Genomic DNA, 16626 nt, shown 5'->3' on the forward strand with positions numbered 1-16626 from the left:
TTTTTTTTCAGGAAAAGTCGGTCTTAAAATTTATTCCGGCTCAATTTTTGCGGTTTGATTATTGATTTCTTCCCAGTTCAGTTCATTTCCTTTGTTAAAAGTGCCTATCATAATTTATTCTTGAATTTCCTTTATGGCAACTATTTTTTTTCTTTGAAATTGGCAAGTAGAAATTTTTTCCAAAAACAACATTTTTTTTCTGTTTACTTGCGTTCATTGACTCTTTTCCAACTGTCTGTTGGCTGTTTTGTTTTGGTAACCACTAATTGCTGATTTAGGATGGGCCCAAATGTGGTTTAGTGGCATTGTCGATCGCAACCAAAATCCACGTTGATATTCTCTTAGAAGCCAGTCGAGAGATGAAATTCACTCAATTCGGGGAAATGTTTTCCGCTTCGTGGATCTGCGATGTTGCGAACAATCCAAAACTCCATTGTCAGTTTCCAGCTTCGTGTCTTCAAACAAAAACACTTTTAACTTGGTCTAATTTGCAGATTTGGTTCGAGCAAGGTTGCTCTCTTCTGGTACCTTATGACCTTGGTGGAAACATGAAAATTGGACTTCTTAATGGAACTAAAGCTCACTGGGTGTTAATTGTCGGTTTCATGTCAAGCGAAGATCAGCAAACAGAAAATGAGAATGCTGAACAAGTTTTAAAGTTTTCACATGAAGGACCGAAACATGTTTGTGAAGGAAGTACGAAATTATTGCTCGGATTTCACGGGAAAAGTCGAAGAATGTGCACATATGAGTGGAGTGGGTTAATTGAGAGTAATATGCAATTGAATCAGCCGGGAAAAACTGCAGATGAAGGATTTGTAATTCCGACAGAGGGCATTGATCGGACTCTAAGTGGACTGTTTGTGTTATTGTCGCCAAAAAATTGAGCACTTTTTAAAGTTGCGAATGTTTTCAGCTCAAATTTCTATACGAATTCATTGAAATAAAAAATTTTATCATGAATTATTTTCGACTGTTTGAAAACTCATTAACATTTATTGAAAAATAAACAAAGCTCTGCTTCGCCTATGCTGAATTTTGTTGAGAATTTCAGTTTAACATAGTTTAAGCTGCAACTTGATTTAAAATGTTCAACTGGTCATTCAACTATGTAAGGCCAGACGATCATCCAATTTCGTCAAAAACAGCGCTCAGCTACCCTTCGCAAAAGAGAAAGGTACTCTTCGATGACAAAAAGGAAGATGAAGAAGACACTACCAACTTTGGACAGGGGATTCCCTTGAAGCCAATAGACCCAATGGCTGCTTCTGTTCTGGTCGACTACAGATGGCCACTCGGGTCTCCTCTGGCTAAAGACTATTTTGTACAGGAACATCTGGCCGCGTTCTTGGGTTAGGTTATATATATTAGAAGCACACGTGAAGCTAAATTAAATAGTTCAGGCCATAAGTTAAACATTCTTTATGTGCTTTTTTTGCTACTGTTTAGTTCAATTTTGTTTGGCTAATTGGAAAAATAAACAGTTTAATAGCGATAACACTGACCTCTACCTAATTCGGAAATTTTTTTTTTCAGCCAATTTCAATTTTGTTTGAACTCATGCTTTTGAAAAATCATTATAGTAACGTAGACTGTAGAGTATTTACATCTGATTTGATCCCCGAGGAGGTTGGAAATATTTTTCTAATTCTGTGACAAGATTTACAGATTGTCCTCTTTTCCACCGACGGTTCAGTGACACAGTGTTTTGTCGACCAATCAGATGCAAGGAACGTGAATTCCTTCTCAAAGAGGGAATCGTGAAGCCAGTTGACGATTTCGAAGGCCTCGGTCTTCAAGCCTCCCTCTCTGCAGTAGATGCGGACGATGCAGTGTACATCATGCAGTGTTACTTCCCCAGACATTTCATCGCCTACAAGAAGTACTGGCTGCCTGAAACTAAGAGGAGAAGAGTCCAAATGTACCTGGAAGATTCTGCGAAGACTAAAAATGCAAAATCAGATATTTCTGAAATTTCGGTTCGCCAATTGTTTTTTTTTCGATTTAGAGTATGAACATTCGGTTGTTTCACATTTCAAAGAGACATCTTTCTATTTTGATTCAACAGAAGCAAAAATTGATGGGCATTGATGACTTAAAGGGCACCCTTTGTTACTATTTTACATTTCTTTTAGTCGTCAATCAACCTTAAAATTTTTGGCGTCAGCACTTTTTGCCCCAGAACAACTGGCCATTTGCCAACTTGCCGTAAACTAGTTTGCCCCACATGAAAACTTGTCATCTGCCAAGTTGCCCCATTTGACAACTTTTCCTATGCCGTTTTCTCCAACAATTAACACTTCTAGTTAATTATTTGATGTTGAAATCGAGTATTGTTAAGGAACAGCAAGTGCTAATGTTAAATTTAACTTTTTTTGAGATAAGAAGGGAAACTAACTCAAAATTGTTTAAGTTGAGCCTGGAATATCACCTAAGCCATAATTTTTGTCAATCAAACGCAAATGTTTTGACAATATTCAGCAATTAACGCTATTGAAACAGAACAAAACACTAATAATATTATTTTGCGTCTTTATTTAATTGACGCAATTCTCTGCAAATATACAACTTAATTTTTATGAGTCAAATTATGTGGGGAATAGCTCAACGAAACAAACGAACGCTGATTTTTGACGGACACAACTTCACAAAAAAGCAAACAGCAAAAACAACTGAACACTGGAGATGAGCGATTCACAGTTCCCAAAAATGCCAATGCTCACTGTAATAGCTGGAGATGAACTGGTATCTGCCATAAACGAACACGGCTGCGGTGTTAGACCTGGAAAAATGAAACAAACCAGATCATTCATCTAATGAGAAAAGAGGCATTGCAGCAAATGGTACCTGTTAATAGCAGAATAAGTTCCACTTGCCTCCAAGAAGCATCCGACAAAAAAGCAGTTCAGTTGTCCTTGCCCAGTCGAGCACCAATAAACAGAACTCTCAGCCGACTTAAACAGAATCTGGCTCCATCTATCCCAATTATCCAAGACAGACATTTTGTAATTCCAACGGAGTATACTGATTTCTGTTGAGTATACTGAAATCCGCAATCAATTTTTTGATATGTTTAACTCGACACGAAAATTGCGTTGAAATTTTGCGGCGTTCAGTTTGTTCATGCATGCTTTGAGTTCATTTCGATTCCGCAAGTGATTGAATGAATCCGCATTTTGTTTCAAGCTTAATTGTTCAGCGAATATGTCTTTCAGGGTAATGCCGACGCTATGTGTTACGAGAATATCAAAGAATCTGGGGCAAGTTTTAATTATTTTTTAACGGGACAAGATCACATAGGACAAGTTGTCTTATTGGGCAAGTTGGTGTAGGACAAGATGGGCTGAGTCAAGTTGACTTGGGGGCGAAATGACATGTAACCAAATTTTTGTACAGGCGCCAACATATACTTAATAAAAGGGGAAGTGCGTGCCGAAAAAAAGCCCAAAAAGTGTCTAAAATTTCTTGAAAATCAGCTTAGATATGCTCTTGGTTTCTAATATGATTTATGAAGCAAAGGAAAGAAAAAAATGCTCAGATCTTTTTCAGAATAACCTAGAAAGATATCATTTTTTTGCTCGTTTTTATCTGTGTTTTGTCAGCTTTCGTGTTTGACTCAATTTGTTATAATTCTAGAACTTGACTGATATCACATACGAAGAGTTGTATTGGAACTCAGCCTTGACTTTGAGAAACGGTCACAACCGATCAATCAACAGAATTCGGCATGCCAACCATGAACAAGGAGTCATGGACTTACAGACGATGATCATACACAAACCTAAAGAAGTATTGAAAGTTTCAGCATCAAAGAAGAGAAACGATTTCTCAGTTCCAGAACATAAACGTTGGTTTTTGATTTCCAAAAAGCTAATTTAGTATTCGCAATTACAGTTTTGGAATTTTTTTTTGCGAAAAAGTCAGAAGGAACTAGTTTTAAAGTTTTCCACTCAAAATCAGGTGTCTTGTGGTCTCGTATCATCCCCCGTCTTTAATTCTGGTTGTCAAATTTGTCCAAAGGGCCACCCTTTGGTACTATTTTAAGGCAGCTATCCATTTCTGGCTGACAGCTTTTTTCGTAAGTCACCTTAAGTGCCATTATATACTTATTCTGACGGGAGCGCGCACCAAATGGCGCATTTTTTGGAAAAATCCAAAAAGCGTTCATCGCATTTTTTTTTCTTCAAATAACTGCTTTTGGCGCGGAAAATTCCTGACCATATCACTGGATTGAAGACGCTTCTGTTATAGTTTTTATACACTTATACTTTTCTTTCTTTTCTCGAAAAACTAATTCAGGGTTGTCAGAACATTAGGGCTTTGTCTTGGCACGAACAGACTTTGAGTTCATCTGTATACTGCTCAGATTCGACGCGCGATTTAAAAGCATATGTTTTACCCGCTTCATTATGGCGCCTACAGTGCTGTTCGGGTTTTAGTATTAGATGATGAGTTAACTAAATGGAACAACAAGGCAGCTGGATCAGCGGAGAAGACAAATGACTTATATCTGGTGTTCTGTTTTTCCAATCCCGTTGTCGGATATTAGAATTTTTGAAAGCTCATTCTTTTTCCAGACGTATTTTTTGTAAGTTCTTACAATTTAAAGCTCCTTTTGGTCTTCTTTGCTGGTGTATTCTACGCAAATCTTCACCTGTGTCTAGTTTCAAAAAGACTTTATTTGCGAAAAATACAAATTTTGGCGGTGTCTTGATTTCTTCATCGATTTTCGCTTTCTCTTGGCCTTCGTTTACGCTATGAAGTCAAAATGAACTTTTTAAAACAGCTTTTCTGTAACTTCTGAAAAAAAAACTCCTTTTTACAAAGTTTGCCGAGTATTACTAGTGCTAATATTAGGTGCTCCATTAATTGTCATCGCAATCGAGCAATCCACGTCGCATTGGTCAGTTTTTTATTGACCATATCTGCTTAGGTTTTCCACTTGCTCTTACGACTGATCACTACCAGTGCAGCTATCCGAGTCGTTCTTCTGATGAACTGCAGTACTTGCCTCTCTTCAAGGTCTCCAAAGCAGCTGCTGTTCTGGACGACTTTCACACGAACACCGAGCCGAACTTCAGCGTGATTGAGTCAGACGAAAACCACAACGAAGTGGAAGTAAAATCGGAAGATATTTCAAGTGTTGACTTTGCGAATGAGAAGGTGGTAGGGTTGAAAAATGAAATGATGAAGCGAAGGTCACAGAAACAAGGCAAGTTGTAAAAGTTTAATTTCTAAATATTTTGGGTCTTCGGCATTCAACTTAGTTAACCCGAATGAGACTCGAATTGGAGCCCGACAGTTGTTAATTAGCTGTTTTTTTTTATGATTGTTTTTTTTTACATTATAAATTGCGCTTTCTGTGGAGTATGTTGCAGTTACGAATGTGGTCTGAAAAAAATGTTAAAAGTCTTTATTCATATTGTCTGATAAGTTTGACAAAGCTTTTCTTTGTTAAACCTTTTAATTTGATAGCGCTAGTTATCATGTCGACTGATTTTTGCACTTTTTTGACACATCGCTCCAAATTATATATTCCAATTATTATTTTTTGTTTAGGTTCCTTTTTTGTGACAATTGGTCATCCACAGTTAGAAGACATTTGCTACATCTGTTTTTCCTCATCTGAAGTCAACAAGTTCTCCAAGCCAGAATCTCTCATCGCTTGTTTCACCTGCAAAGGGTCTTACCATCTGAGCTGCTTAAAGTTGCCTTCTGATCTCCGAAACCATTTCTTAAGCATTAGTTGGACTTGTTTCAAATGCAAAAAATGTCAAATGTGTGAACAAAAAATTGAATCATTCCAATTTGCTGACTATCATTTCCAAAATGAAAAAGTGTTCCGATGTTGTAATTGCGACAACGTTTATCATTCGGAATGTGTTTCTGTGAACAAAACTGAAAATCGGTTTGATTCCTTTAATCCGATTGGTCGATGGGCTTGTCCGAGATGCGGTAATTGTGCTTCGTGTCTCGCAAGGTGGTCGTTTGAATGGAAAATGGAATTCACCCGACCACTTGAAGGGTCAAAGCGACCGCGATTTTTACAGACTCATTGCGTAGACTGCTCGAATAAGTTCAAAAAAGGTCATTTCTGCGCTTTATGTTTAAAAGCCTTCAATGATGATCGTAAAAAACTGATCAATTCTACATTGCAATGCGGAAAGTGTTTTCTACTGGGGCACATAGAGTGCGACGAACGAATTCCGACTGTTAATTTGGCCCATATTTTGAAAACTAATTCCTACATGTGCCCAATTTGTCGGGAGGAAGCTGAGAATTTGATCAGACAATCAGCATCTGGAAGTTCGGAGGAGAAAAGTGAAATAGCAAAAGCTGCAGTCTAATGCCTATGATTTCTACTTTACACAACAGCTAAAACTAGAATACTTCAACTAAAACTTACATTTTGATGAAGTGAAAAGTTTTTCGAACATGAAATTTCAGTGTAAAATGTTCGAAAATTTAGATAAGGATTCTTTAGTTTACGAAGAAGCTATTTGTAGTTTGAAGTAAAAAATAATTACCTATTTTTAATTTTAAGTTAAATTAATTACAAATTTCAATACAGAAATTTCACTGTCACTATTTTGAGCAATTTGCGTTAAGCAATTAAATTTTCATTTTAACTCTAGTTTAGAGGCTCCTTGAGACGAAAAGCAAACGTCCTAAAAATTCCAGGACAAAATTATCACTTTGGGTCTGAACTAGACATTACTTTTGGAAAGGATTATGAATCTTGTATCAGATTTGATTATCTAGTCTGGAAGATAGTTACTGAATAATTCTAATGAATGACATTTATAATGAAGCATAGCTGAAACTATGCTTCATTAAGCTACAATAGGCTTCAATAAATACGATAAAATAGCCGGGTGCTTTGCGTGTAGAAAAAATATTTAACGGAAAATTAATTCTGCCACGGCACAGAAGTCAGTTCTGCCACTGCTTAAAAAAATTCAATAGAACTGAGGCATTTGCGCAGCAGAACGCTTCCTCGACTGATTTTCCACCGATTTCATAATAAAAAGCATAGCCTGATAAATGATTTTAAGTACCTCAAAGGTGAGTCGCGATGAGAAGCTTCTTTTTTGCTTGACACTAGCCTTGTAATTGAATCAGTTTTAAAGTAATTACTCTCTTTCATGCTGGTGAATTCTTTGATTGCCCTTCCGATAAACAAAGGTATTGCAATCGGGAACTAGACTTTTTTCCCGTAAATAAGTTAATGTACAGATTTCACACTAGAGGTGAGTGTAGTGGGTGCATATTAGGCATGTGCCTTGTGTGCCTGTTATGAGTTCCTTTAATAGCATTTAAGAGTGACGGGCTTAATTCCGTCGGCTTATTTTTCTAAGGATATTTCTCAATTACTTCTTGTTTTTTTTTGTGAGAATGGTTGATGTTTTACGATGTGATTTTGAGAAATCTAAATCAGTTTCCCAAACCCTTTTTAATAAAAGTGATAAACTTTAACAAAAAAAAAATTATTTGTCTTTAAAAGTTTTCAGTTTTTGTATTTTTTTGTCATTTCTTTCAGTTTGCTCAAAAATATTGGTTTAAACTTCTAATGTTTTTGATTGTTTAATCAGCTGTTTTTTTTCTGGTTTAAGTGATTGCTTTTATGAGTTTTCGCAGTTTTTTTATAGTTTAATTTTCTGAAGTTTTTCTTCAACAATTGAAAATATGTGCTCATCGCTTTTTAGTCCATATGGTTTTGAAAACTAGCTATTTCAATTAAAAAACGAGAACCAAACAAGCGTGAATTTCCAGCTAATCAGAAATTATTAAATTCAATGTTTTTGATAATTTTAATCAAAATTGCTCGACGAGTTCATCGTTTTGCAAAGTTAGTCAAGTTGAGTCACTGTCTTGCTAAGTTTCTTAATTCATTTGTTGAGTTTCTGCATTTTTGGATAGTTTCAACAAAATAAAATTTCAACTGAGTAAAATAACTTTCTGTTTCTGTTCGCGAATGAAAAAAAAATTCCTCCTACTTCTAGCTAATTTTGATCGGTTTTCGGGCGTTGATCCATTTCAATTGTTATTCTTTGTAGGTTCAAGGAGTTGGGCTTGAACCTTTTTAAATTTGTTTTAATCAATTTGTTTTTAGACTCAACAGGTGTCTGCTCGAAGATTGTCGGCTTAAGTGCCTTATCACAGATTTTTCTTTTCTTGTAGTTGTATTTATAATTTTTCTTATTTTGCTTCCGCATCCTGGTAGTTGAAAGTGCAAGTGTTGATTATTCTAGTCTCAGGTGGGTTGTAAAACTGTAAAGGTTTTTTATGAAAGCTTGTTTTATCTGCTGAACTTGTGTTTGCTCAATTGTCGGCTTAGTTTCATCTTGTAAGTTTTGTTCCGTTGCTAACGTAACAATCGTTTTTCTGGCTTGTTAGCCTACAATGAACTTCTATTGAGACACAACAATGTTTAATTTTTAGTATAACTAGGTTTTTCAATGTTTTTTTTTAATTTTTTCGACTGAAAGTTTTTTTAGGTTTTTGTTTAATCGCAAATGGTGCGAAGCTCACTTTTGCTTCTGTTTACTAAATTTTGACCGAAGTTATGATAAAATTATTTAATTTTGAGGAAATTTGTTTTTGAGTTTTTGAGCAAAATTAGAATTAATTATATCAAAAAATAGAGTTTTCCTCCGGCGCCTTATCCTGCGCCTCGAAATAAGTGTACATTAGCGTCTTCGGAAAAATCTGTTAGCCTCACATTCTGTCAACGAGCATGAAATAAGTTAACATCGAACCACTGACATTCCGAAGGAGGTGCGGAGACCTAAATAATTTGCTCGCGAAAGTAACTTAAAAGTTGAACCCTACGGAGCCTGGATAAAACACGCAGTTCTCTTTTGCTGTGTTTCCACGATGATTGTAATGAGTTCCAAGTGCGAAAAATTCTTAATGAATATTTTTACCTCTGCTTCTAATATTTACAATATTTACAAACTTCTAATATTTACAAATTCCACAATAAATGCTTGCAAATAAGCCCTCAAATAACTATTTTTGTATCTAATGAGGAAAACAATTTGTCTCCAAGTTGGTTAAATAGTTTCGAAGCCAACATTGTAAGGTGTTTGAAAAATTCATAAATTGCTATAATGTGCTTTATAATCGTTTTTATGCACTTTTAATTGCATAAAAAGGAAAAAGATTGCTATTAAGACAATGGAATAGACACAACACATATCACTAAAAATGCTTGATTCGATTTCAAACGGGAGTAGTTTTTGTTCTGATCATTGAAAATGGGTAGGAATTTTATATTTGGGTGCGTTATAGTTTTTTTCTTGTTTTCCACGCAAAGTCAGGTGCAACAAATAATCATCGGAATGGTTAGAGTGAAACATCATATTAGAGCCCTTTCAGTCGTGGTTCAAATGGCTCTAAAACAAAACAATTTCAAAAAGTTGTCCCAAGGTCGAGAAAAATTGGTTTGAAATTTTTGAGGTTTAGTCTAATTTGGAGCGAGTAACGTGAGTTGTATGGAAATACAATGAGGACAAGAAACTAGATTTTACTATAAAAATACTAGGTTTGGTTGTTTCAATTAGCGCTTGTCTGGCAAAAAAAGTTTTAAAAAATTAAAATATTGTGCAAAATGTTAGAAAATTTTAAATTTTTTATTTAGTTTTTTCTTTCATTCATTCTTCATTTTTGGAGACGAACGGTGTCGATCACGCCTAATTTACTTTAAGTCTACGCGATCGTATATTTCTCGAATCATATGAGACTAATTTGAGGAAAAATCTGTTTTTATGAATATGGCCGAATATCCTGTGCTACTTGCACAGCAACCGGCTATCCTTGTTTTTAAATGAAAATTTTTGTTGGAAAACTCTATTGTCTGTTGGACTGTCGCGTTAGTTTGTTTTATTGTCTTACATACCAAAAGATTACGATTTCTTTTGATCTGAGCAGGTTGTACTATAATTGTTGTTCTTTCTGGATTACTTTTTCAATTTTTAAATTTAGTACTTATGTTTTGTATAATTCGTTCAACTTTTCATCTTTTTCCGTTTTTTAGAAGGTCTTCTCGTGCATTTTTGGCCTGTTTTTATTTCTGTCTCAGAGTCATTTGAAGGGGATAACTGTTTTTATGCGTTGCGCTTCGAGAAGGGTGTAAAAAATTGATTTTTCTAAACCTTTTATCGCTTAAAATTTTCTATGCAACTTTTGGCTCAGCAATCGTGTAACTAAGTTTTGTCTTTTTGATTTTTAATTTCCATTTAATTCTAAATTATCTCCAGCGTTCGAAATTTTGACATTTTAACTCGAATTGACATATGTTTCCCTCTAGGCCAACAAATGTTGATTTTTTTTCCAGATTTTCCTTCCGCTTTGTTTTAACCGAGTGGCTTATGTCTGGTTTCGTTTGGCTAGCTGTCGTAAATTTTTGTGTTTTATCAAAACTAGTGCAAAACTCTGCTTTGCTTCTTGGTTAAGAAAATTATGGGTAACTAAGGTTTTAAATAACTATTGCACTGAAACCTCAAAAACTTGGTTTCACAAGACTGTGTGGATTGTTACACGCTGAAATGCGAACGTTCTGTTGGATTTCATTACATAACGGGAGAACAGAACATAGAGACACACAAAATGTATGGTAATATTTAACAATATGATACAGGTTCAAGTTAAATAGCTGGATCACTTTTTGTTATACTTCGAACAGTTTTTATAAGTTATTTCAGAAGCCAAATTTTTTTTTTTGTAAAAAAAGTGAAAAACTTAAATTTTTCAATAAAAAGCACGTACAATTGATTTAAAATGAAATGACTATATTAGGCCTTAAAGTTCTCAAACTTAATACTTCCATAATACTCAAAACTACCATCTATTGTAACATATCACCAAATGTATTTTCAACGGTTTGAATTTTTTGCTTTAAAAAGTTAAATGAACTTTTCTGCGATTAAAGAATCCAATTTTTTTACCGGAAGCTTTATCCATTTCTAACACATCAAAAATGAAGCCGCCTTTTATCATCACTGAAGAAGAAAATTGAAGTTTTGATTGTATTTCTGCAATAAGTTTGTCGGTCTTAACTTTTTATTTTAAAAGAAAGTTCAAATGTTTCGCTGAAGGCGAGGGGGAAAATGTTTCATAAATTTATGTGATTTTTACTGACCCGAGGTGTTCTGATACTTTTCTGATTTGCATTCAGCAATTTATTATAGATTTAAACCGACATCTGAGGATAAAAAAAACTTTATAGATTTTTTATTGCATATCGACTTATTGATTGAATTAAAAGCAGAGGTAATGCAGCCGAGCACTAAATTTTACCAGTAATTAACTTTCTTCGAAGGTTGACTGAAATTTTTTGTTATATCCAAATCTGTACTTAGGTCATCCAACAGTCATGTAACAAAAACTTTTTCAAAACGCAACGTGTTGGTTGTAAATTTATCATCTCGGGTTTCAGTATATTCAGTATATTAGTTTTTATCATTTTTTGTTCGGCCTTTAATTGGTTTAAAAAAATTCGGCGTGTATTATATTGGCTTATTGACCTCATATTGCGTCGTTTGATGGGTCTTAAAATTTCATCTAAATGTTTTGAGGTGAGCTTACAACTTTTTTGTGGGCTTAAATTTTTTTTGAAACATAGTTTTATGGCTCATCCGTGCCTGCATCAGGAGTGCCTGCTTTTTTATCCCTTGGAAAGTGTTGTTTCAATGCTTATTTTTCATAATTTTGCTTTAATTGACATGAAAAGAAAAGTGTGAAAGTTTTTGTACAATATACGAAAAACGTTGTCTTATATTTTTTGGGAATACTGCTGAAATCATAAATCTTTTTTTGTACTTTCAACTGGTTTTTCCATTAATTGGACGCTTGTTTGTAAAAATGAACTACAGTCCTTAGTTTATAGAATAATTTTTTTTAAAAAGGTACTGTTTTGTTTTTATTGGGGTAAATATGATGTAAGTTTTTTTAAAGGCAATTGTGACCTCCTTATCAAAAACTCGTAAGGTATCAATTGTTTTTAAAAAATCTAAATAGCTCTGAGCCTCAGGAAAGACGGGTCTTATGTTTTTCGGTTTGCAGACTAATAACTTTTCTAACTAGAATTCTTTGACTGAATTTATAATCTAATTTATAGGGATTTGTTTTCAATGTTTAATTCATCATCATCTGAATTTCATGTTTCAATAACCAATGCAGACTTCTCTCGCTAATTATAAATTAAAGAACAAAAAGCTCTAAAGAAGAAAACAACAAAAATTCAAAAAAAAGAAAACTTTTTTGCTCGTTATTTTCTTGCGTGGTCTGAAAAAATTTTGCGTGGTCTGTAAAATCTAAGCTAGAAGCACAGCAACCACCTATCCTTGGTAGCTTAGCCTTTTATTACAGGAACACGATAAGTTACTTGGCTCAAACTGGTGAAACGTTTCGATTTGAATCGAACTCCTCTTTTTGACGGACAGAAGGAATCAAGTCTGACCTGAATTCAGGTGGGAAACGGTGCAAAAACAGTCATAAACTGTAAATGATTCAAGATGGCAATCAAAATGGCAACCTGAAAATCTAATCATTTAAAAAAGTAACTGATCTATTATCATTTTTGGTCCAATCTAATGTCTTACTTGTCTATGTCGTGCATTTATTCTTGCGCTGCAAGAACTTCCGCCCCTACAGACTTGAGAACCCGAGCGAGTTTAACGTTCCGTCAAGTGAGTTTCTAAGTTGTCTTAATGATGAGTTGCAACTTGTGCGCAATGGTGTTTTCCATAGTTAAGTATGAAAAATGTATCGAATGGGTAAAACCTAAATGGACTATGGGATCGTATCACCTAGACACGGGAAACAATATCAAACCTGCGGACAGCAAACTTTTGGACAACAAACTTACGATTTGCTTGCTGCGGCGTCAACTGTTTGTCAGATTCAATTATCATCTGCCCAATTATTTCCCGCTGACTGACGGACACAATCCTGTTTAACTGTGATTTCAAGAAAGCTGGAGTCTCTCTTATCGGCTGATAATCTGGCATCAATGGTTTTGTTTGATGCACGATATGATTTCTATTTAAACTATGGCTTTACTTGGTTGGCTGGAGTTATATCCTCGAAGCTACATTTGAAACAAACTGAGACCTAACCAGCTGTTGAAGGTAAACGGCCACCAAAACTGAGGGCCCCTAGTCCAATCATGGGTCGATGCGTCAAAAATGTGGCCGCAATCTTCTCAAAACTAAAATAAATTATTGATATAAAAGAAATTAAATTCATGTGAAAAACGGCATGAGTAACAGAATTTATCAATTTTTCAATGTGTTTAAGCAATTTCAAAAATGACACATGTTTGGCTTGAACGTGTTTATTTTGAAAAAAAAGTTTGCAAACACAGTAAAACACAAACAAATAGCAATAACCTAACAGACATATTCAAATATTTTTTCTGAACTGATTGGCCAACCGGTGTTGATTTTAATCATTAGACTGGCTTTTCTTTTCTCGCTTTTTTGCGCGGCCTTATCTGCAATCCAAAAAAAGCGAGAACCTGCGTGAGTTTCACCTCTGGAGGATAATATAACATTCCAACGTTTTCAATTCCAACGGCGGTTTCGGCTACTCCGTTTGTTTCAGAAATTTAGCGTTCTAATGTGTGCTTTATTAAAACAAGCTTGCTGATTCGTGGACTCTACTAATCTAACTAAATCATTTGTCTTAATTTTTCGTTCTGAAGATGGTGCACCAATTGCCTGGTTTTAAACCTGGCACAAACTCGACGTGCTATCGCTATCAAATTGCGTTTACTTATGCCCTTTCAAGCTATCCAAATGACTGTTAACAGAAATCAGTGGTCACCCATTGAAAAACTGATAGACCAAACAGATTGCCGTTAAAAGTACTTCTGTCATTAGTTTACGTAATCGCGTTCAATGTCTTGAATAAAACTGGCATTTGCAAACTTTACCAGATGCTTCCATAGGCCAATATATTTGTTTTAAATACCTTTATATTGTTAACGGGTGTGAGCCTGTTAATCCCAATATTCAATGCACGCCATGAGTTCCTTCTGGGCGTCCGAAAAATTTGTACCGTTTATCAGACTAGATAACAGATGGACAATGGATCTCTATGTTTCAATGACACAAGAATTGTCATCCTTAAAAAAGGGTTTTGATATATACCGGTGGTGTCGTCATGCTACCAAAGAGAAAATCCCACAGTTCTCCGAGTTCTTGATGACAGTTACATGAAATGGGCCAAATTATTGAATTGCGCAATACAAATTGCAAGTCTTCTGCACTATGAACGCTCTAGAGGGAGATATGACATCAAGTGGTTAGCAAATTCGGCTTTGAATCTACATGGAATGGACTTGTTTTAAACTTCACACTGGATTGATCTCCGTTTCAAGCTGGCGCGCCGAGAAAAAATATAGGCCCGTATAGAAAAACAATTGATGATGCTTGAGCTGCAGATGGCGTCAACAAAATTTTCAAACAAGACAAGGATGGTCATCAAATATCACAGAACATTTTCTTTCCAGGCTCGTTTCAGCGAGACGCCGAAAGCGCCCCGTTGAGCCTAAAAACTCATTAGGTCTTATTAAATGGAAATATAGCTTTAGACTTGGTTTTTTTAACACAGTTTTTGATAGAGGAAAAATATGCTGAAAATAATTAACATGGGAGAACTGAAGGAGATTTGACGCTGCTGCTAAATCAAGCTCAGATAATTTGCTTATAATTTCTGTCAGAATTATCAAATTCGATATTAAAATTGTGTTTAAAAGAAGGGCTGATTGTTTCCATGTTGAAGTCAGGTTTGTGCACTGCGGTGTCTGATTCTTAAAAATTGGAAAGTATATTTTTAAATCAGTCATCGATTTTTTAAACTGTTTTTTTTTCAAGATCTAGACAAGTCTCAAATAACCAGAACTTTGGTACCTAGATTCGCAGCTTCTAAGATCTTCGGCTGCAGTTTTTTGTGTACCTCTGGTTGCTATATTTTCAATTGCTGCTACACAGTACCACTCATCAAGGGTTGTTGGTTTTCAAGTTTCTCCACTTGTTTTTGGCTACATTAGACAGATTTCCCAGTATGAGACTAGATCGACTGTAAACAATTGTGCTTTTGGATCATACAATACTCTGGATTTTCTCAATGTTCAAAGCTCTCTCTAAAAACTTTTTTAAAAGCAGCTTGCAGTTCAGTTTTTAGTGTGCTCACGGCCCTCCTTGGTAATAAATGAATAAGCAGTCAGTTTCGTATTTTAGAAGATTCCTTTTTATCAAAACAGAAGTCAGCCCAGTGTAAAGCCAATGGAGGCTCTGTCCATACTAAAACTGAAACCCAAAAAGCCAAATGACATCAAGGTGTATATCACTAAACTTGTATTTTTTTACCATATCTAAAAGCACAATGATTCAAGCCCGAGAGTTTTTTACCTTTCCAAGCAATGGTGAGCTTGAATGCGGTTGCAAAATTTGTATATTAGTTGTTCTGTTGTTAGATCGTCCCATTTTGACATGTAGAACAATTTATTTTCAACAGTTGACGGGAGCGTACTGCATAGTGTGCAACCAAACCAAAGGGTTCAAACGCGGATGACACGAAACTAAGAGCAGTTCATTTTGTGATTTCTTTCTTAAACTCGCGACTCACTTATCAACTAACTACCAGACTGTTTTTCATAGGGACACATTTTAGGCCGAAGACATGCGACAAGTTTTAGGGACTTACACTTTCCCTTTTACATTTTCGGTTTTCTTTCTTATTTGGATTCAATTTTCTGAGATTTCGAAAAGTTACTGCTGAACATAGTTAACTTTATGAGTTCTGTACTAAGTGTCTCAATTAACCTCTTTAGCGACTTGTTCAGCGTTCGGCTTAGAGACCAAAAAGTAAACCGTGATTTTTTTCACAAACAGCTGATGCGACTTTAGGCTAGCCGGCCCCACTATCCCTAGGCGTCGGCTCAAGTGCGTAGTGCCACGTACTCGTTGCTGAGTCACGTACTCCAAAAAATGTTGGATTTTTTTTTCATAATATCGCTTCTGATAATGGTGCCTCATGCCAAAAAACGCAAGCACGATTGGTTTTCGAGATTTACAAGGAGAAGCGTGCCCTCATTCTCGACCGATTCATCATTTTTTGGTAGATTGAAATTGGCGCAGGACATAAAGTAACACGTACAGCAAAATTGGGCAGGCCAGTAGCGTTTTTCTGCGATAAAACTCATGAGATTTGAAAATTTTGCTTAAAAATTCGTGGACTTTTGAACTGTTAGGGGTAAAGACAGTATGGTGATGCAAGTACCACTTGATATCATCTTAAAATTTGGCTTCATGATGTATTTTTTCAAGATCCTCAGATAATTAATTCTGATAATGGACGCGCAGACATTTTTATTTAGTTCAGCGCTTATCTATTGACTCAGTTTGATCAAAGGAGGAAAAACAATTGTTTAGCAGCTTGCCGCTATCATTTTCCCGCGATTTACTGCTGAATAACGGACACCATCTTGATCATAAGCGCCTCCAAGATTGCTACGGACTCGCTTGTTGGCTGATGTTCTGGCGCCAACGGCTTTGTATGTTCAATTTGACTCCTTTTTTATTATGACTTGACCTGTTTTTGTTACATCCTCGTTGC

General features: G+C 35.5%; 2 protein-coding genes across 2 annotated transcripts in view; both read left to right on the forward strand.

The window, feature by feature from the left end:
- Positions 1-998: 998 nt before the first annotated feature.
- Positions 999-6484, forward strand: LOC134840225 (PHD finger protein 10-like). The gene is made up of 5 exons (XM_063855963.1): positions 999-1352; positions 1669-1979; positions 3637-3847; positions 4934-5212; positions 5560-6484. Exons 1-5 carry the CDS (start codon positions 1088-1090, stop codon positions 6345-6347), a joined length of 1854 nt encoding a protein of 617 aa, XP_063712033.1. The 5' UTR covers positions 999-1087; the 3' UTR covers positions 6348-6484.
- A 5955-nt stretch (positions 6485-12439) lies between these two features.
- Positions 12440-16626, forward strand: part of LOC134839707 (uncharacterized) — a 46199-nt gene continuing 42012 nt past the window's right edge. The window contains exon 1 of the mRNA XM_063855328.1: positions 12440-12504. The gene's annotated coding sequence lies outside the window, so the exon portion shown is untranslated. The remainder of the gene's footprint in view (positions 12505-16626) is intronic.

Source organism: Symsagittifera roscoffensis, chromosome 2, assembly GCF_963678635.1.
Source record: "Symsagittifera roscoffensis chromosome 2, txSymRosc1.1, whole genome shotgun sequence".
Lineage (NCBI taxonomy): Eukaryota > Metazoa > Xenacoelomorpha > Acoela > Convolutidae > Symsagittifera > Symsagittifera roscoffensis.

Bases quoted from the DNA above. Each gene is read 5' to 3' on its own strand.
- LOC134840225 (XM_063855963.1), top strand. From the start codon at position 1,088: ATGTTCAACTGGTCATTCAACTATGTAAGGCCAGACGATCATCCAATT. The intron at 1,980-3,636 runs GTTCGCCAATTG...TTATAATTCTAG, and splicing joins CAGATATTTCTGAAATTTCG to AACTTGACTGATATCACATA. The intron at 3,848-4,933 runs GTTGGTTTTTGA...ATATCTGCTTAG, and splicing joins CTCAGTTCCAGAACATAAAC to GTTTTCCACTTGCTCTTACG.